At 46.4% G+C, this 21,657-nt stretch overlaps 1 protein-coding gene across 1 annotated transcript in view; it reads left to right on the top strand.

The window, feature by feature from the left end:
• Positions 1 to 20,161, top strand: part of LOC147980471 (uncharacterized) — a 54,249-nt gene extending 34,088 nt beyond the window's left edge. Inside the window, exon 2 of the mRNA XM_087515623.1 lies at positions 19,940 to 20,161. Within this exon, the coding sequence (XP_087371749.1) occupies positions 19,940 to 20,161 (222 nt within the window). The remainder of the gene's footprint in view (positions 1 to 19,939) is intronic.
• The last annotated feature ends 1,496 nt before the right edge of the window (positions 20,162 to 21,657 follow it).

Genomic DNA, 21,657 nt, shown 5'->3' with positions numbered 1-21,657 from the left:
TTCCCACTAGCATATGAAAGTGACAACATAGGAGAATCTCTATCATGAAGATCATGGTGCTACTTTGAAGCACAAGTATGGAAAAGGATAGTAACATTGCCCCTTCTCTATTTTTATCTCTTTTTTTCTTTCTTCTTTCTCTTTTTTTTCTTTTTTTCTCTCTTTTCTTTTATTTCCTCACATGGGACAGTGTTCTAAAAAAGGAAGATCATCATACTTCTATTTACTTACAACTCAAAAATTACAACTCGATACTAGAACAAGATATGACTCTATATGAATGCCTCCGGCGGTGTACCGGGATGTGCAATGAATCAAGAGCGACATGTAAAAAAAGATGAATGGTGGCTTTTCCACAAACACGATGTCAACTACATGATCATGCAAAGCAATATGACAATAATGATGCGTGTCATAAATAACGGAACAGCGGAAAGTTGCATGGCAATATATCTCAGAATAGCTATGGAAATGCCATAATAGGTAGGTATGGTGGCTGTTTTGAGGAAGGTATATGGTGGGTTTATGGTACCGGCGAAAGTTGCGCGACACTAGAGAGTCTAGAAATGGTGGAAGGGTGAGAGTGCGTATAATCCATGGACTCAACATTAGTCATAAAGAACTCACATACTTATTGCAAAAATCTATTAGTCATCGAAACAAAGTACTACGCGCATGCTACTAGGGGGATTGATTGGTAGGAAAAGACCATCACTCATCCCCGCCCACTATTCATAAGGAAGACAATCAAACAAATATCTCATGCTCCAACTCTGTTACATAACGGTTCACCATACGTGCATGCTATGGGACTCACAAACCTTAACACAAGTATTTCTCAAATTCACAACTACTCACTAGCATGACTCTAATATCACCATCTTCATATCTCAAAACAATCATAAGAAATCAAACTTCACATAGTATTCAATGCACTTTATATGAAAGTTTTTATTATCTCCCTCTTGGATGCTGTCACACCCTAGCTAGTTCAAGCATTAGAATGTGCGTCATGTTTAAATTCTTCTTAAATTTGAATTGGGGAAGACAGAACCCCCAACACCCCCCTAGAAACAACTAGGGTTTACTAAAAATATTTTCAATGAACCTGAAATGCCCTTCTAAAAAGTTCACCCTCTTTGTCTTAGATTAGAACCTCTGGCAAAATTGGTGCACAATTTTCTAGGTCAACAGAAGGTCATTGAATTAAATCATAAGTATTTGAATTTGGGCATTTAAATGCTATAAAATAATCTAAATGCTCAAATAATTCTGGGAATAAATGTTTCCTATTGGAAATAATCTAAACAGAGGCCACATTTATTTTCAGGATTTTTGGAAATGTTTTAGTATTTTAAATAAAGCTAAACAGTTGCAGTTTAATAGAAAACAGAAACTAAATCAAAAAAAAGAGGAGAAAGAAGCCCACCTGGGCCTTACCTGGCTCGGCCCAGCCTTCTGGCTCGGCCAGTCACCCCCTACCTCGCGCCAGGAGGCAGGGGCGCGTGCTCGCCGCGCGCCGGCCACGCGCCGGCCACCTCCTGCTTCTGCCGATGCCGGGAGACGCCCAGAGGACGCCACGCGACCCCCACGTCTCCCTCTCATCCTCTCGCACTCTCCCCCTCGTCTCTCTCACTCTCCCCCGCGACGGCCGAGCACGTCCCTCGCCGCCGATCGCCGTAGTTGCCACTATAGCCACTCCCTCGCCCCTCCGACGAGCCCATTAGCTCCGCCACGACTCCCTCGTCCTCCCCACCGAGCCACGCTTCGCTGGAAGCCCTGCTTCGCCGCCTTCGCCCTCGTCTTCAACCTCGGGCACCCGAGCCATCTCCGGTCGATTCGCCGCCGCCAGGACCTCCCCGAGCTAGCTGACCCCCTCCCCGACTCCGCTGTGAGCTCCTCTTCCTTTCCCCCTAGCCCCCGTGCTCTTTTGGCCCCTGTAGCCACCGTTTCCACCGCACCCGAGAGCTCCTCGCCGCCGGCCATGTCACCGTCGTGGCTATGGCCGTGCAAGCACGCGTCCGAGCGCCTCACCATGCTCAGCGCAGCACCAAGAACCCGTAGCCACCACCAGTTCTTCCTACCGTGCACCGTAGCCTCGAAACCGTCCTCACCCGACTCCGGCGACCGCCAAGCTCGTCGCCGGCGATGTTTCCGGCCACCCCGAGCCCAACTACCACCACCAAACGCTGCGGCTCGTTCCCAGCTATCCGTAGATAGTCTCCGCCGTCGATTTGGTCGCCTGAGGGCGTTTTCCGAAGCCCTCCACCGTCCCGGCCTCGCCGGCGACTCAACGCCGGCGGGATTAGCCCTGTTGACCGGCGGATTTGACCACTGACGTGGACTGGGTGGGCCCAGCTGACTCCCCTGAGTCAATGACAAGTGGGCCCCCCTTTGCTAATTATCCAGATTAGTTTCTAACTAAAAATTAGTTAGTTTAATTAGTATAGTCACTGACTAGTGGGCCCTGCCCAGTAATTAGGCTAACTAAACGTAGTTAGTGCACTGAGAGGCTGACAGCAGGGGCCCACCAGTCAGGTTTGACCTGGGCTGGCGCCTTTGACCTGCTGACGTCACCCTGATGCATTGCTGACGCAGTAATGCATTTTCTGGATTTATTTTTATACAAGAAATTCCAGAAAATGTTTAAAACTTCTAAAAATCATAGAAATTCAACCGTAACTCCAAATGAAATAATTTATATATGAAAAATTATCAAAAAAAATTCAATCTATCCATCTGTAATGGTTTCATGCATGATAAAACAAGTTCACCTTGCTGTTTAAGCAGAATAAGGAAATGCACTATTAAGGCCATGTTTAATGAGCTAATATTTGAATCTTTGATTCAAATGAGTTCATTCCTTTCTAATATAACTTGCATTAGGCCAAGACACAATCATATTGCCATGTCATAGCATGCATCATATTGTTGCATATCGTCATGTGTTGATTGTGTTCCGATGTGTTCTCCGTGGTAGGTTCTGCCTCCGAGGATATTCACGAGTATCCAACTGAAGGGCAGTATCCCGCTACCACTCCATCAGGAAAGCAACCATTGATCATTCCGATACAAACCCATGTTCTCGCTTCTGCTCTTGTGTATTGCATTAAGACAACGCGATTCAAACTGCTGTGTGCTACGGTAGTTGAACCCTTATCCTCTGCATGACCTGTCATTGCCACAGTAACTAGATGAAACCCACTAGCATGTGTAGGAGTTGATTGAGCCATGTATGTGATTCCTACCTTGCTATGCCTGCTATGCTTAGAGTTGTGTCAGGTCTGGTTCATCTGGGTGATGGGCTAGAGTGAAATGCTTATGTCGGTAATGTGAGGGATGCGTGGAACATGTTTTGGTAAAGGTATCGATGAGAGGCCATGTAGGAGTACATGGTGGGTTGTTTCATTGAGGCCATCCCTAAGAACTGAGATCTGTATGTGTGATTTAAGATTCAGCTACTACCATGCATTGGGATCCTTAATTGACCCTCTCGGCTTCTTAACCACCCTAGTACTCTGTCCAGGAGTTGCAAATAGTTTCTGGTGCTTGTAGGTTATGTGTTGGCGGCCGTGCGTAGCGCTGACCCTCGGGGTGGGCTATGTTACGGTAGATACACCATGGCACGGTGTACCGAGTCACCCATTTGGTGTCTCAGGAACCCTGTTCACATCGTTCGGGGCGGTATGTGGAAACCTCGGCCGGACTCCCTGCGGATGGAACCTGGATAGGCGATAAACCTGGACTAGAGTCTTAAGTGTTTAGGTAGGCCGTGGCCGACACCCTCGTTGGGCTTCCGCTTGAAGGTTGCCGAGTACATGTCGTGTAAACGGCGGTAAGTGGTGAATGCGTGTATGACGAAGTACACCCCTGCAAGGTATAAAACTATTCGAATAGCCGCGTCCGCGGTAAAGGACTACTTGGTTGCCTATACAGTTCATAGACAAGTTAATGGATACTACTAAAAGACTCAAGATAAGTGTGAGTATCGAGGATGGCCCTCTCGTAGGATGACGAGGGAGGATCCACGGTGGTGTATTGTGTTGGTGAGTAGTGGACTCGTGTGCGAAAACTATTTTACTGGTGAAGTTCCATAGGATAGCTTAGCCAAGAGTCAAAGCTGGCTTGCTGCATTAACCCCACCACCTTCTTGAGAATAAGCATGTTTAGTAGGTTCTGATGTAAGACTTGCTGAGTACCTTTGTACTCATGTTTTCTTAATTACTGTTTTCAGACGACAACACCGCCCCCTCCGATGGGTTTTATGTAGACCTTGACGTCGACGAGTGACTAGCCACCCAGGTGGTGATCCTGGCCATGGAGGGCCCTATGTAGATAGACAGGCTTCGAGAAGCCTTCTTTCTTTCTAGAGTCTGTACTCAGACTAGCTGCTTCCGCATGTGCTTGTGTGTTTGTATGACTTGAGTGTCGGGTCATGTGACCCCTATCTGTATGAACATGCTATGTATGGCTCCCTGGAGCCTTTAAATAAAGTACTTGAATTGTAGAGTTTTGTTGTGATGCCATGTTGTATGTACTTATATCGGGCATATTGTGTGTATAATTGAAATGCTTGGTATGAGTGGGATCCAACAATCTAGTTGTTTATCCTTGGCAGTCTTTCTTATGGGGAAATGTAGTCTAGTGCTCCTCGAGCCATAGTAGTCCGCTACAGCCCGGTTCACCGGAGTCCTGCTAGCCAGCACTACTGTTCAGGACACTTGACTGGCCGGCATGTGTTTCACTTCGTTCCTATGTCTGTCCCTTCGGGGAAATGTCACGCGGTGATTTCCGGAGTCCTGCCTAGCCTGCTACAGCCCGGGTTCCCCGGAGTCCTGTTAGCCCAGTGCTACAGCCCGGAATCACTCGCTGATGACCGACATGCTCGATGTGATTCATGTATGCCTGTCTCCATAGGACTGTGCCGCTTTGGGTTCACGACTAGGCATGTCGGCCCGGGTTCTCTGTCATATGGATGCTACCGACACTATCATATACGTGAGCCAAAAGGCGCAAACGGTCCCGGGCCATGGTAAGGCGACACCCGTGGGGTACCATGCGTGAGGCCGCAAAGTGATATGAGGTGTTACCGGCTAGATCTATGTGACTTGGAATCGGGGTCCTGACAGTGTTGGCATCAGAGCCGGGCTGCCTGTAGGTTCGTTGAGCCAAACTGGTCGATGTCGAGTCTAGAAATGCTTAGTTATATGTAGGGGAATTGATTGTGGGAGGGAACGTAAGGTTCTTTTACTCCTTTACCCTATGTCTCTGATCTGAGTCATTCTCTTCTCATTCAACGTGGGTTAAGGATTAGGCTCTCTTCTTCTATCAGGTTCACGTGTTACTAATCCGTAGTAGCTTATAGGATTGTTGTTACAAGTCCAAGTTCAGTTTCTACTATTCTTAGTATGTTGCTAATTGAATCAGAACCTTGATATGATGTTGTTGAGTGGTATTCTGAACTGTTGTGGATGTCTCAAATCTTTTTCTGAGCATTTACAGTTGTTATGCTGTCCAATTTTCCCTAGGAATTCTGATGTCTTTGCATTGTGGTTGTGCTTTCAGATGGCCAACCATGCTCAAAACCAAGTGGTTCGCCTGACCCGGTGCCTCGACGTGCCCGGTCATACTGCTATGCTAGTCCGGGTAATGATCGAGACGGGCTACCGTTGGTACCCCGAATACACCGTCGAAGAGCAGTTCCGTGATTTTAATCAAATCCAATATCTCTGCACCGTCAGGATATGTCCTTCTTATCCTGGGTCTACCGAGCCCCTTCACTGTTCCTATGGACTCGGGGTTACTGTTGAGATGGCTGTGCAGGATGCTGCCTATTCCATGATGACCATTTTGCGAGTCCAGACTGGCCTGCTACGGAACACCGACTTCCGTTACATGCCAACTTCACTTCCGGGAGCGCAAGGGTATCTTCAGGCTATCTATGCTGACTCCACTCAGGGGGACTCATTAACTCGTACCGCTGCCGAGTTGCTCGAAGATAAGGACCGAGAGAATCGGGCCTTGAGGCTGGAGCTTTTCAATACCCGTGCTGATCATTGGGCCACATTGACTCGGTTTGCACCTGCGGTGCAAGCTGGATGTACGGATACAAGGGATCTGTATCCTGTGAGATCAGCTCTGCCAGACATGGTGGATTGGCGCGATGTGGGAGGCATCACCCCACCCCGTGGTCCCCGCAGGCCACCGTTCGTTGGTCCAAGACCTCATCCTAGCCCCTTTGGTCCACAGGCTCCTCAGGACTGTCTGTTCCCGGATGGTCATGTTGAACTTCCAGGCTACGGAGGTGACTTCTATGAGAACTACTACGGAGCTGTCTGAGTTAGTAGTAGTACCACTAGTACTGTAGTAGTTGTATCTCCACTGTCCTACGTGATTTGTGGAATACGACTTAGTGTGTAGTCAATTCCGGAGGTGTACATAAATAATGTATAGGAGCTTGGAATGCCTCCGATGAGATGTAATGTCTTTCATCATAGTTGTACTGTAGCCTGGGCTTGTACTGAACTATGTATGATGTGTATGACCGTTGGTATATATATGGAAGTTTTATATTACCATGACATACGGATGAACATCTCGGCATTCTGTGTTATCCATTACATTCCGTACTTCCTTGCTAAGTTTGAGCCATCCTGGTCTAAACCGTTGTCTTGTTTTCTCCTAGGATGGTCAACATCCGCAGCAACCCTGCTGCCCCGGAGCAGGGGGAAGCCAGTGCAGCTAGGGGTGAAAATCTGCCTCACCCGCCTTCTCTGGCCGAAGTGATGCTAGAGGCGGAAAGAAACAAGCGTGAGACTAACCGCCTGCTGGAGCGGATTGAGCAGAACACCGCATGCCACCCGCGAAATGACTTGGTGTCAATCAATGATTTTATCAAGCTATACCCACCAAAGTTTAACCATTCCGTCGAGCCCCTCGACGCGGATGACTGGCTTCGCAGCATCACCCACAAGCTACGTTCTGCCAACGTAGCCGAAGCCGACAAGGTTACTTATGCTGCCTATCACCTCGAAGGCCCTGCTAGCCTTTGGTGGGAAAACTTCGAAGCTATGCGCCCGGTCGGCCAAATCACTACTTGGGCTGAATTCAGTGAAGCTTTCCGTGAGCATCACATTCCGGAAGGTCTCATGGATCGCAAGAGGGAGGAGTTCTGCAACTTCACCCAAGGAAGACTGACCGTGGATGCTTACAGTCGTGAATTTGGAAATTTGGCACGCTATGCTCCCGAAGAGGTATCTACTGACGCTAAGAAGCAAGCAAGGTTCCGCAAGGGACTTAGCCCTGAGCTTCGTCGCGATCTCCGTCTGCACGAGTGCACATCTTTTCAGAAGTTGGTCAATAAAGCCATCAGTGCTGAGACGGGCCAGACTGATTATGACGCTTCACGCAAGCACTCCCGTGATTTTGGCTCTTCATCCGGCTCTGGAACTCAGAAGCGCCGGGTGTGGATTCCGAGCACGGCACTGCCACCCAGGTTCACCCCGAGGCCATCCTTTGAGGCGCCTCGTCCCAACCAACAATTTGCACCGCCCAAGCCTATGGTGGCCCCGCTGCTAATGCTGCTCCACGCCCCAATGTGGTGACATGCTTCAAGTGTGGAGAGCCGGGTCACTATAGCCGAAAGTGTCCCCAAAACAACAACCCCAATCAAACTGGAAAGTCCATTGGCCGTGGTAAGCCAGCGGGGAAGACTTTCTACGCCAAGCCGGCCACCACTGCACGTGGCCATCTCAACTATGTTTCAGCCGAGGAGGCTCATGAGGATCCCAACGTCGTCCTTGGTACGCTCCTTGTTAACTGCCATCCGGCATCTGTTCTTTTCGATACTGGAGCATCTCATTCATTCATATCCGAGAACTATGCTCGATTGCATAACACGACATTCTGCGACATGCCCACTTCCATGGTAATTCAAACTCCGGGTTCCAAATGGCAAACTTCTAGAGTAAGCCATGGGAACGAAATTCTTGTCGATAGACTTGTCTTCCTTGCATCCTTAATAGCTCTCAAGTCCTCCGACATAAATATCATCTTGGGTATGGACTGGATGTCAGCTCATTATGCTAGGATCGATTGTGCCACTAGAACCGTTCAACTTACTCACCCCTCAGGCAAGACAGTTAATGTCTTAACTCGAGTGGCCAAGCGCCAACTTTACTCCCTAAACGCCAACCCCCTTCCAGACCTTGAGGATGTTCCGGTAGTCCGAGACTTTCCGGATGTCTTTCCAGAAGAACTGCCAGGTGTTCCACCTGACAGGGATGTTGAGTTTGTGATAGACCTTGTTCCAGGAACCGTTCCAATTTCTAGAAGACCCTATAAGATGGCACCCCTAGAACTAGCCGAGCTTAAGAACCAACTCGATGAGTCCTTGAAAAAGGGTTTCATCCGTCCTAGTTCCTCTCCTTGGGCTTGCCCCGTCCTCTTCGTTAAGAAGAAGGATGGAACGGATCTTATGGTTGTGGATTACCGACCTGTCAATTTGGTCACCATCAAGAACAAATACCCACTTCCCAGGATTAACGATCTGTATGATCATCTCGCTGGATCCTCAGTCTTCTCCAAGATGGATTTGAGGTTGGGTTACCATCAAATCAAAATCAGAAACAGGGACATACCCAAAACGGCCTTTGTTACTCGTTATGGCCAATACGAGTACGCCGTCATGTCCTTCGGTTTAACCAATGCCCCGGCTACCTTCTCTCGGTTAATGAACTTAGTCTTCATGGAGTACTTGGATAAATTCGTCGTAGTATACCTCGATGACATACTCATCTACTCCAAGAATGAAGAGGAACATGCCGAACATCTAAGGCTGGTATTGATGAAACTTTGAGAGCATCGCCTTTATGCCAAATTCTCCAAGTGTGAATTTTGGTTGCCAGAAGTGACCTATCTAGGCCATGTAATCTCTGCTAAGGGTATTGCTGTCAATCCCGAGCGAGTTCAAGCCGTCCTTGATTGGAATCCACCTAAGACAGTCAAGCAAGTTCGGAGCTTCCTTGGCTTAGCGAGCTATTGCCGCCGCTTCGTCGAAAATTTCTCCAAGGTTGCTAAACCTCTAACTGAACTCCTCAAGAAAGATAAAAAGTTCGAGTGGACTCCACAGTGCGAGGTCAGTTTTCGAGAACTAAAAAGACGCCTGACATCTGCCCCCGTACTGGTACCACCAGACTTCTCCAAGGACTTTATTATCTATTGCGACGCCTCGCGACAAGGACTAGGTTGCATACTCATGTAAGATCGTCAGGTAATTGCCTATGCTTCACGGCAATTACACCCACATGAGGAAAATTATCCTACACATGATCTAGAGCTTGCAGCTGTAGTCCATGCACTTAAAACTTGGCGACATTACCTTCTCGGTAATCGTTGCGAGATCTTCACCGACCACCAAAGTTTGAAATATATCTTCACCCAATCAGATTTGAATCTCAGGCAAAGACGTTGGGTTGAGTTGATCTCGGACTACGACTTAGGAATAACTTACACCCCGGGCAAAGCCAATGTCATGGCTGATGCGCTAAGCCGTAAGTCCTATTGTAACAACCTGATGTTACAACAAAGTCAACCACTTCTCCATGAGGAATTTCGTAAGCTAAATCTTCACATTGTTCCTCCTGGATTCCTATCCACCCTGGTGGCGAAACCTACCCTTACGGATCAAATCATAACCGCCCAGCGGTATGATAAGGGCATATCCTGGATTAAGGAAAACATCGCTAGCGGAGTTGCTAAATGTTTCTCCATGGATGAGCGAGGTGCTGTTTTCTTCGAGAACCGTTTGGTGGTTCCCAAGAAACAACATCTGCGTCAGTTGATCCTTAAGGAAGCTCATGAATCCCCTCTCACCATTCATCCCAGTAGTACTAAAATGTATCAAGACCTACGCCAGAGGTTTTGGTGGACTAGGATGAAGAGAGAAATCTCTCAATACATTGCTAATTGCGACGTATGTCGTCGTGTTAAAGCAGAGCATCAACGGCCTGCTGGCACTCTTCAACCTTTGGCTATTCCCGAATGGAAATGGGATAAAATCAGTATGGATTTCATCACTGGGTTTCCCAGGACCAAGAGAGGGAATAATGCCATCTTCGTCGTGATCGACCGACTTTCCAAAGTAGCCCACTTTCTACCTGTTCGTGAGAGTATCACCGCTAGCCAGCTAGCCGATTTATACATCTCCCGGATAGTGTCTCTTCATGGTGTTCCATTGGAAATTAATTCAGACCGTGGGAGTCTCTTCACCTCTCGATTTTGGGAAAGTTTCCAAAATGCTATGGGAACTCGTCTCTCCTTTAGCACCGCCTTCCATCCTCAATCAAGTGGTCAAGTGGAACGAGTCAATCAAATTCTGGAAGATATGCTCCGAGCTTCTGTCATCTCGTTCGGAATGAGTTGGGAGAAATGCCTTCCATTCGCGGAGTTTGCTTATAACAATAGTTATCAAGCCAGCTTAGGCAAGGCTCCTTTCGAAGTTCTCTATGGATGAAAATGTCGAACGCCTCTTAACTGGTCAGAAACTGGGGAAAGACAACTCTTTGGCCCGGATATGATTCAGGAAGCAGAAGAGCAGGTTCGCATTATTCGTGAGAAATTGAAAACCGCCCAATCTCGTCAAAAGAGTCAATATGATCATAAACATAAGCCTATGACTTATGAAGTCGACGAGAAGGCTTACCTTCGGGTTACTCCGTTAAAGGGAACCCATCGTTTCGGTATCAAAGGCAAATTGGCTCCTCGTTACATTGGACCCTTTCGCATTCTTGCCAAACCAGGAGAAGTTGCCTACCAATTGGAACTACCTCCGCATCTTTCCAGAGTTCATGATGTCTTCCACGTTTCACAACTCAGGCGTTGCTTCGCGGATCCTATCCGTGGAGTGGACCACGAAACGCTTGATCTACAAGATAACCTCTCTTATCGGGAATATCCCGTTCGTATCCTTGGTCAAGCCGAGCGTACCACTCGACGTCGTAATATCAAGTTTCTCAAGGTTCAATGGTCACACCATTCCGAGGAAGAAGCCACTTGGGAAAGGGAGGATCGTCTTCGACTTGAGTACCCCACCTTCTTTCCAGAGGATCCTAAATCTCGGGACGAGATTCTTTTGAGTGGGGGTGAGTTGTCACACCCTAGCTAGTTCAAGCATTAGAATGTGCATCATGTTTAAATTCTTCTTAAATTTGAATTGGGGAAGACAGAACCCCCAATACCCCCCTGGAAACAACTAGGGTTTACTAAAAATATTTTCAATGAACCTGAAATGCCCTTCTAAAAAGTTCACCCTCTTTGTCTTAGGTTAGAACCTCTGGCAAAATTGGTGCACAATTTTCTAGGTCAACAGAAGGTCATTGAATTAAATCATAAGTATTTGAATTTGGGCATTTAAATGCTATAAAATAATCTAAATGCTCAAATAATTCTGGGAATAAATGTTTCCTATTGGAAATAATCTAAACAGAGGCCACATTTATTTTCAGGATTTTTGGAAATGTTTTAGTATTTTAAATAAAGCTAAACAGTTGCAGTTTAATAGAAAACAGAAACTAAATCAAAAAAAAGAGGAGAAAGAAGCCCACCTGGGCCTTACCTGGCTCGGCCCAGCCTACTGGCTCGGCCAGTCACCCCCGACCTCGCGCCAGGAGGTAGGGGCGCGTGCTCGCCGCGCGCCGGCCATGCGCCGGCCACCTCCTGCTTCTGCCGATGCCGGGAGACGCCCAGAGGACGCCACGCGACCCCCACGTCTCCCTCTCATCCTCTCGCACTCTCCCCCTCGTCTCTCTCACTCTCCCCCGCGACGGCCGAGCACGTCCCTCGCCGCCGATCGCCGTAGTTGCCACTACAGCCACTCCCTCGCCCCTCCGACGAGCCCATTAGCTCCGCCACGACTCCCTCGTCCTCCCCACCGAGCCACGCTTCGCCGGAAGCCCTGCTTCGCCGCCTTCACCCTCGTCTTCAACCTCGGGCACCCCAGCCATCTCCGGTCGATTCGCCGCCGCCAGGACCTCCCTGAGCTCGCTGACCCCCTCCCCGACTCCGCTGTGAGCTCCTCTTCCTTTCCCCCTAGCCCCCGTGCTCTTTTGGCCCCTGTAGCCGCCGTTTCCACCGCACCCGAGAGATCCTCGCCGCCGGCCATGTCACCGTCGTGGCTATGGCCGTGCAAGCACGAGTCCGAGCGCCTCACCGTGCTCAGCGCAGCACCAGGAACCCGTAGCCACCACCAGTTCTTCCTACCGTGCACCGTAGCCTCGAAACCGTCCTCACCCGACTCCGGCGACCGCCAAGCTCGTCGCCGGCGACGTTTCCGGCCACCCCGAGCCCAACTACCACCACCAAACACTGCGGCTCGTTCCCAGTAATTAGGCTAACTAAACGTAGTTAGTGCACTGAGAGGCTGACAGCAGGGGCCCACCAGTCAGGTTTGACCTGGGCTGGCGCCTTTGACCTGCTGACGTCACCCTGATGCATTGCTGACGCAGTAATGCATTTTCTGGATTTATTTTTATACAGGAAATTCCAGAAAATGTTTAAAACTTCTAAAAATCATAGAAATTCAACCGTAACTCCAAATGAAATAATTTATATATGAAAAATTATCAAAAAAAATTCAATCTATCCATCTGTAATGGTTTCATGCATGATAAAACAAGTTCACCTTGCTGTTTAAGCAGAATAAGGAAATGCACTATTAAGGCCATGTTTAATGAGCTAATATTTGAATCTTTGATTCAAATGAGTTCATTCCTTTCTAATATAACTTGCATTAGGCCAAGACACAATCATATTGCCATGTCATAGCATGCATCATATTGTTGCATATCGTCATGTGTTGATTGTGTTCCGATGTGTTCTCCGTGGTAGGTTCTGCCTCCGAGGATATTCACGAGTATCCAACTGAAGGGCAGTATCCCGCTACCACTCCATCAGGAAAGCAACCATTGATCATTCCGATACAAACCCATGTTCTCGCTTCTGCTCTTGTGTATTGCATTAAGACAACGCGATTCAAACTGCTGTGTGCTACGGTAGTTGAACCCTTATCCTCTGCATGACCTGTCATTGCCACAGTAACTAGATGAAACCCACTAGCATGTGTAGGAGTTGATTGAGCCATGTATGTGATTCCTACCTTGCTATGCCTGCTATGCTTAGAGTTGTGTCAGGTCTGGTTCATCTGGGTGATGGGCTAGAGTGAAATGCTTATGTCGGTAATGTGAGGGATGCGTGGAACATGTTTTGGTAAAGGTATCGATGAGAGGCCATGTAGGAGTACATGGTGGGTTGTTTCATTGAGGCCTTCCCTAAGAACTGAGATCTGTATGTGTGATTTAAGATTCAGCTACTACCATGCATTGGGATCCTTAATTGACCCTCTCGGCTTCTTAACCACCCTAGTACTCTGTCCAGGAGTTGCAAATAGTTTCTGGTGCTTGTAGGTTATGTGTTGGCGGCCGTGCATAGCGCTGACCCTCGGGGTGGGCTATGTTACGGTAGATACACCGTGGCACGGTGTACCGAGTCACCCGTTTGGTGTCTCAGGAACCCTGTTCACATCGTTCGGGGCCGTATGTGGAAACCTCGGCCGGACTCCCTGCGGATGGAACCTGGATAGGCGATAAACCTGGACTAGAGGCTTAAGTGTTTAGGTAGGACGTGGCCGACACCCTTGTTGGGCTTCCGCTTTAAGGTTGCCGAGTACATGTCGTGTAAACGGCGGTAAGTGGTGAATGCGTGTATGACGAAGTACACCCCTGCAAGGTATAAAACTATTCGAATAGCCGCGTCCGCGGTAAAGGACTACTTGGTTGCCTATACAGTTCATAGACAAGTTAATGGATACTACTAAAAGACTCAAGATAAGTGTGAGTATCGAGGATGGCCCTCTCGTAGGATGACGAGGGAGGATCCACGGTGGTGTATTGTGTTGGTGAGTAGTGGACTCGTGTGCGAAAACTATTTTACTGGTGAAGTTCCGTAGGATAGCTTAGCCAAGAGTCAAAGCTGGCCTGCTGCATTAACCCCACCACCTTCTTGAGAATAAGCATGTTTAGTAGGTTCTGATGTAAGACTTGCTGAGTACCTTTGTACTCATGTTTGCTTAATTACTGTTTTCAGACGACAACACCACCCCCTCCGATGGGTTTTATGTAGACCTTGATGTCGACGAGTGACTAGCCACCCAGGTGGTGATCCTGGCCATGGAGGGCCCTATGTAGATAGACAGGCTTCGAGAAGCCTTCTTTCTTTCTAGAGTCTGTACTCAGACTAGCTGCTTCCGCATGTGCTTGTGTGTTTGTATGACTTGAGTGTCAGGTCATGTGACCCCTATCTGTATGAACATGCTATGTATGGCTCCCTGGAGCCTTTAAATAAAGTACTTGAATTGTAGAGTTTTGTTGTGATGCCATGTTGTATGTACTCATATCGGGCATATTGTGTGTATGATTGAAATGCTTGGTATGAGTGGGATCCGACAATCTAGTTGTTTATCCTTGGCAGTCTTTCTTATGGGGAAATGTAGTCTAGTGCTCCTCGAGCCATAGTAGTCCGCTACAGCCCGGTTCACCGGAGTCCTGCTAGCCTAGCACTACTGTTCAGGACACTTGACTGGCCGGTATGTGTTTCACTTCGTTCCTATGTCTGTCCCTTCGGGGAAATGTCACGCGGTGATTTCCGGAGTCCCGCCTAGCCTGCTACAGCCCGGGTTCCCCGGAGTCCTGTTAGCCCAGTGCTACAGCCCGGAATCACTCGCTGATGACCGACATGCTCGATGTGATTCATGTATGCCTGTCTCCATAGGACTGTGCCGCTTTGGGTTCACGACTAGCCATGTCGGCCCGGGTTCTCTGTCATATGGATGCTAGCGACACTATCATATACGTGAGCCAAAAGGCGCAAACGGTCCCGGGCCATGGTAAGGCGACACCCGTGGGGTACCGTGCGTGAGGCCGCAAAGTGATATGAGGTGTTACCGGCTAGATCGATGTGACTTGGAATCGGGGTCCTGACAGATGCCTATCATATTAGGACTAAATTTATAACCAAAGGAAATTACCATGCTGTTTAGAGACTCTCAAAATAATATAAGTGAAGTACAAGAGTTCATAAATTTTTATAAAATAAAACCACCGCCATGCTCTAAAAAGATATAAGTGAAGCACTAGAGCAAAATTGCCTAGCTCAGAAGATATAAGTGAAGCACATAGAGTATTCTAATAAATCACGATTCATGCGTGTCTCTCTAAAAAGGTGTGTACAGCAAGGATGATTGTGGCAAACTAAAAAGGAAAGACTCAAATCATACAAGACGCTCCAAGCAAAACACATATCATGTGGTGAATAAAAATATAGCTCCAAGTAAAGTTACCGATGAACGAAGACGAAAGAGGGGATGTTATCCGGGGCATCCCAGAGCTTAGGCTCTTGGTTGTCCTTGAATATTACCTTGGTGTGCCTTGGGCATCCCCAAGCTTAGGCTCTTGCCACTCCTTATTCCATAGTCCATCAAATCTTTACCCAAAACTTGAAAACTTCACAATATAAAACTTAACAGAAAACTCATAAGCTCCGTTAATATAAGAAAATAAATCACCACTTTTGGTACTGTTGTGAACTCATTATTTATTTATATTGGTGTAATATCTACTGTATTCCAACTTCTCCATGGTTCATACCCTCCGATACTACTCATAGATTCATCAAAATAAGCAAACAACACATCGAAAACAGAACAGTCCGTAGTAATCTATAACTATCGAATACTTCTGTAACTCCAAAAATTCTGAAAAATTAGGACAACCTGGGAAATTTGATATTGATCTTCTGCAAAAAGAATCAGTATTTTATCGCGCTTCTGTTAAAAACGAGAATTGTTTTCCTGAACGCAAAAGTTTCTGTTTTTCAGCTAGATCAAATCAACTATCACCATAGATCATCCATATGTCTTACTTGGCATTTAATTGAAACAAAAGCCATAAAACATGATTACTAAAGTAGCATAATCATGTGAACACACCAAAACAGTAGGTATAAATGTTGTGTTGTCTCCCAACAAGCGCTTCTCTTTAATGCCTTTTTAGCTAGGCATGATAATTTCAATGATGCTCAAATAAAAGATAGGAATTGAAACATAATGGGAGTGTCCTGAAGAACATGACTAGAACATTTAAGTCTAACCCTCTTCCTATGCATAGGGATTTTGTGAGCAAACAACTTATGGGAACAAGAATCAACTAGCATAGGAAGGCAGAACAAGCATAACTTCAAGATTTTCAACATATAGAGAGGAAACTTGATATTATTGCAATTCCTACAAGCATATATTCCTCCCTCATAATAATTTTCAGTGGCATCATGAATGAATTCAACAATATAACCATCACATAAAACATTCTTTTGATGATCCATAAACATAGAAATTCTGCTACTCTCTGCATAAGTAAAAAAATTCTCATTCAGAATAGTGGGAGTATCATAAGAAACTCGAATACTATAAATTGTTTCCAAATTAAAAGAATAACGTTCAAAAAAGGGTAATCATAATTATGACGAGTTTTATAAATATAATCATCACTACTTTTTATAACACAAGTGTCATCACAATAATCATCATAAGTAGCAACCTGGTTCTCATTATAATCAATTGAAACCTCTTCCAAGATAGTGGAATTGTTACTAAATAAAGTCATGACCTCTCCAAATCCACTTTTATCATTATAATAAGATTCAACACCCTCCAAAATAGTGGGATAATTATTATCTAAAGTTGACACTCTTCCGAACCCACTTTCATAAATATTGCAATCATCATAAGTAGGAGGCATGCTATCATCATAAAAAAATTGCACATCAAAACTTGGGGGACTAAAAATATCATCTTCATTAATCATAGCATCCCCAAGCTTGTGACTAACATTAATTGCAGCAAATAAATTCTCAAACATGTCATTCTCATCAAACATAGCATCCCCAAGCTTGGGCCTTTTCATATCATAAGCATAATCACTCTCATCATTAATAGTATGGATAGCACAAATAGTATAACAATTATTACCATCACACCTTTATAAGTTGGTGCCAAAAAGATTTTCAAGATTATAACAAGTATCATTACTTTCCCAATCATAATCATCACAATGAGTAATAGGCATAACGAAATCATCCTCAATAATTTCTTCGGACATAGTACCATAAGGTAAAGAATCAATATCATCATCAAGTATATCATCATCCACATCTATTTTTGATTCACTATAATGAGGCATAAAAATAGGAGAAACATCATTTGGGAGAGATAACTTTTTATCTTTGTTTTTCCGTCTTTTATTTTTCCTCTTCATGTCATGTGTGGGTTTAATCAACCTTTTTGAGCTCCTTATTGATGAGATTGGTTGAATAAAAACCTCCTCCTCATTACCTGATTCATCATCAGAAAAAATAGGAGGATATTGGGATACCTCTTCCCCTTCGTTAGTATTCTCTTCATCTTCTATTTGTTCTCTTGTCTTTAAGTAATTGGCAATATAAGGATTCTCAATGCAATTTATCGCACAATACATATAAATTTCCTCTATATCAAAGGCTAGAAATCTCGCAAGGTTATATTCTGGAATATACCAAGTTATACGTTTCATTTCTTCATATCCCAGAAGCAAACTAAGTTCATTATGATGCACAAGGGAAATTAAGTCCTCACAATTTTTGGACACGACTCGATCATGAAACAATTTGCATTGGAGACTTAAACGACCACGTTCATTGCAAACGTCACAAGGATGGCTAAAAATATTAACTTTTCAGCACAAACATCTAGCCTCTCTTGCAACCATTTAGTTTCTAAATACTTATGCCTCTTGCAGAATCTATCTTCCCTATTTGGTATGTAACATCAAACTCTATGCACTCCATAGAAATTGACATGCTTGTAGGAAACATTTTTATCATAACTAGTGCAATCATCATTAATACTATGGATATTCAAAGAATTCATACTAACAACATTGCAATCATGCGCATCATTCAAAGATTTAGTTCCAAACATTTTAATGCATTCTTCTTCTAACACTTTGGCACAATTATCGGAATCCTTATTTTCACAAAAGACATTAAAAAGATGAAGCATATGAGGCAACCTCAATTCCATTTTTTGTAGTTTTATTTTATAGACTAAACTAGTGATAAAACAAGAAACTAAAAGATTTGATTGCACGATCTAAAGATATACCTTCAAGCACTAACCTCCCCGGGAACGGCGCCAGAAAAGAGCTTGATGTCTACTACGCAACCTTCTTCTTGTAGACTCGTGTTGGGCCTCCAAGCGTAGAGTTTTGTAGGACAGTAGCAAATTTCCCTCAAGTGGATGACCTAAGGTTTATCAATCCGTGGGAGGCATAGGATGAAGATGGTCTCTCTCAAACAACCCTGCAACCAAATAACAAAGAGTCTCCTGTGTCCCCAACACACCCAATACAGTGGTAAATTGTATAGGTGCACTAGTTCAGCGAAGAGATGGTGATATGAGTGCAATATGGATGGTAGATATAGGTTTTTGTAATTTGAAAATAAAAAACAGCAAGGTAGCAAGTAACAAAAGCGAGCGAAAAGGTATTGCAATGCTTGGAAACAAGGCCTAGGGTTCATACTTTCACTAGTGCAAGTTCTCTCAGCAATGATAACATAATTAGATCATATAACAATCCCTCCACGTGCAACAAGGAGTCACTCCAAAGTCACCAATAGCGGAGAATAAACGAAGAGATTATTGTAGGGTATGAAACGACCTTAAAGTTATTCTTTCTGATCGATCTATTGGGCTATTCTTATAAGTGTCACAAACAGCCCTAGAGTTCGTACTAAAATAACACATTAAGACACACATCAACCAAAACCCTATTGTCACCTAGATACTCCAATGTCACCACAAGTATCCGCGGGCTTGATTATACGATATGCATCACACAATCTCAGGTTCATCTATTCAAACCAGCACAAAGAACTTCAAAGAGTGCCCCAAAGTTTCTACCGGAGAGTCAAGACGAAAACGTGTGCCAACCCCTATGCACAAGTTCACAAGGTCACGGAACCCGCAAGTTGATCACCAAAACATACATCAAGTAGATCACATGAATATCCCATTGTCACCACAGATAAGCACATGCAAGACATACATCAAGTGTTCTCAAATCCTTAAAGACTCAATCCGATAAGATAACTTCAAAGGGAAAACTCAATCCATTACAAGAAGGTAGAGGGGGAGAAACATCATAAGATCCAACTATAATAGCAAAGCTCGCGGTACATCAAGATCATGCCAAATCAAGAACACGAGAGAGAGAGAGATCAAACACATAGCTACTGGTACATACCCTCGGCCCCGAGGATGAACTACTCCCTCCTCATCATGGAGAGCGCTGGGATGATGAAGATGGCCCCCGTTGATGATTCCCCCCTCCGGCAGGGTGCCAAAATAGGGTCCCGATTGGTTTTTGGTGGCTACAGAGCCTTGCGGCGGAGGAACTCCCGATCTAGGTTTATTTCTGGGGGTTTCTATATTTATAGGAATTTTTGGCACCGAGAACAAGTCAGGGGTCCACGAGGCAATGAAAAGGACGGAGGGCACACCTTGGGGGGTAGGGCCCGCCCTCCACCCTTGTGGAGGCCTCATGGCTCTTCTGGCCCAACTCTTTTGCTTCGGGGGCTTCTTTTGGTCCATAAAAAATCACCGTAAACTTTCAAGTCAATTGGACTCCGTTTGATATTCCTTTTGTGCGAAACTCAAAAACAAGGAAAAAAACAGAAACTGGCACTAGGCTCTCGGTTAATTGGTTAGTCCCAAAAATGATATAAAATAGCATATAAATGCATATAAAACATCCAAGATGGATAATATAATAGCATGGAACAATCAAAATTATAGATACGTTGGAGACATATCAATGACCAGTCTATCGATGACTACTGCCGCCGCCTGAAGACGTTGGCGGATGAATTCCATGACATCAGCGCCAAGGTTGATGACCTCCTCCTCCTCAGCATGCTCACCGTCGGCCTCAACGAGGACTTCGGCGACGCCACCTCCAACCTCACCTTGATGCCGGAGCCCTTCTTCCCCAAGTTTGTGGCGTACTTGCGGTTGTAGGAGCGCTGGATGAAGGGGGTGAAGAAGTGTGTGCAGCACCACGCCCTCGCCGCCGACACCTCTTGCGGCGCCCCCGCCCCCCACCCCGCCCGCGCCCCCAGGGTTGTTCCCCTCCCGCCCGCGCCCCCGCCCCCCACCCCGCCCGCGCCCCCAGGGTTGTTCCCCTCCCGCCCGCGCCCCCCGCCCCTCCCGCTGCCCCTCAGCAGCAGCCACAGGGTGGCGACCGACACAGCAACCACCGCGAGGGCGGGCGCAACACTACAAAAAAGACATCTGTGACATTTTGGGCCGAACGAAAAATTTTTATGTCATCCTTATGACACTTCTATGACGATAATTGTGACAAAACCCAGTATCATCATAGATGTGGCAGGCTCCTACTTCTATGACAAAAAATCATGACAGAAAATAAGATTTTCGTCCTGGGCGGGCTGGAGACGCAGCTACATGACATTCTTTGGGCCGTCCATGACGGAAAAAATGTGGTAGAAGCGAGGGCGAGAAAAATATCGGGAGTTCCCGGTTACGGTGGGTGGTCGGGGCCGAGCGATGCACGGAGGTTTGCGCATTTCTCTTGTACACGTACGTGCATGTGTGCGAGGCGTTGCGCTCTAACTGAACCCGAGCAAGGCGTTGGGCTCTAAGTGAACCCGAGCGATTGCACTAGCTACATTACTGAACCCCGATCGATCCCTTACTATTAACTGAACCCGAGTGATTCCTTTGCTACTACGGCTAACTGAAGCCGATCGATGCTGCCTCTGAACAGTGAGCGTTGTTGGGGGGTTGGATGAACAGGACCCCGTGGTAGTAGAGGCCATTGCCTCTGGATGAACAGGACCCTGATCGACCCGGTTGGGGTGGATGAACATGACCCCGTGGAGGGCTGGATGAACAGGACCCCGTGGAGGGCTGGTTGAACAGTAGTCGCTGGAGGGTTGGATGAACAGTATCCCGTGGAGGGGTGGTTGAACAGGACCCCGTGGAGAGGGCTGGTTGAATAGTAGCCGGTGGAGGAGCAGCGGAGGTTGGATGAACAGGAGCCTGTGGATGAACAGTAGCTAGTAGAGGCAGGAGGGGAGACGTCGTGGATGAATAGTCGTAGGTGGAGGCTGGAGGAGGTCGACGGTGGATGGATAGTAGCCTGTGGAGGCAGTCGACGGTGGAGATGAACCGTATCCTGTGGAGTCCCGTTTTGTGGTACGCCTCACCCCTCCCGATGAACAGGACCCCCGTTTCGAGCGTAGCGCTCCAACACAAGTCTGTTTCCTCTGTTTTGCGGTACGCCAGGCCTTGTTTTGATCGGCTGTTCCGCCCAAGCCGGTTGGCTCCCGATGAACACGACGACGTAGTTTCTCTGTTCTGACCCAGCCATGTACACGAGCCCTGGCCGTACGTATGCGCGAGTAGGCGTTCGAGACCCCGACCATATGTACGTACGTGGCCATATTTACTTTCTTGCACCCTGGTTGTACGTACGTGTACACGATATTAAC

The sequence above is a fragment of the Triticum urartu genome, chromosome 3A (genome assembly GCF_056163025.1).
Source record: "Triticum urartu cultivar PI428250 chromosome 3A, HENAU_Tu73, whole genome shotgun sequence".
Taxonomy (NCBI): Eukaryota; Viridiplantae; Streptophyta; class Magnoliopsida; order Poales; family Poaceae; genus Triticum; species Triticum urartu.
This window is presented reverse-complemented; position numbering and strand designations above follow the sequence as displayed.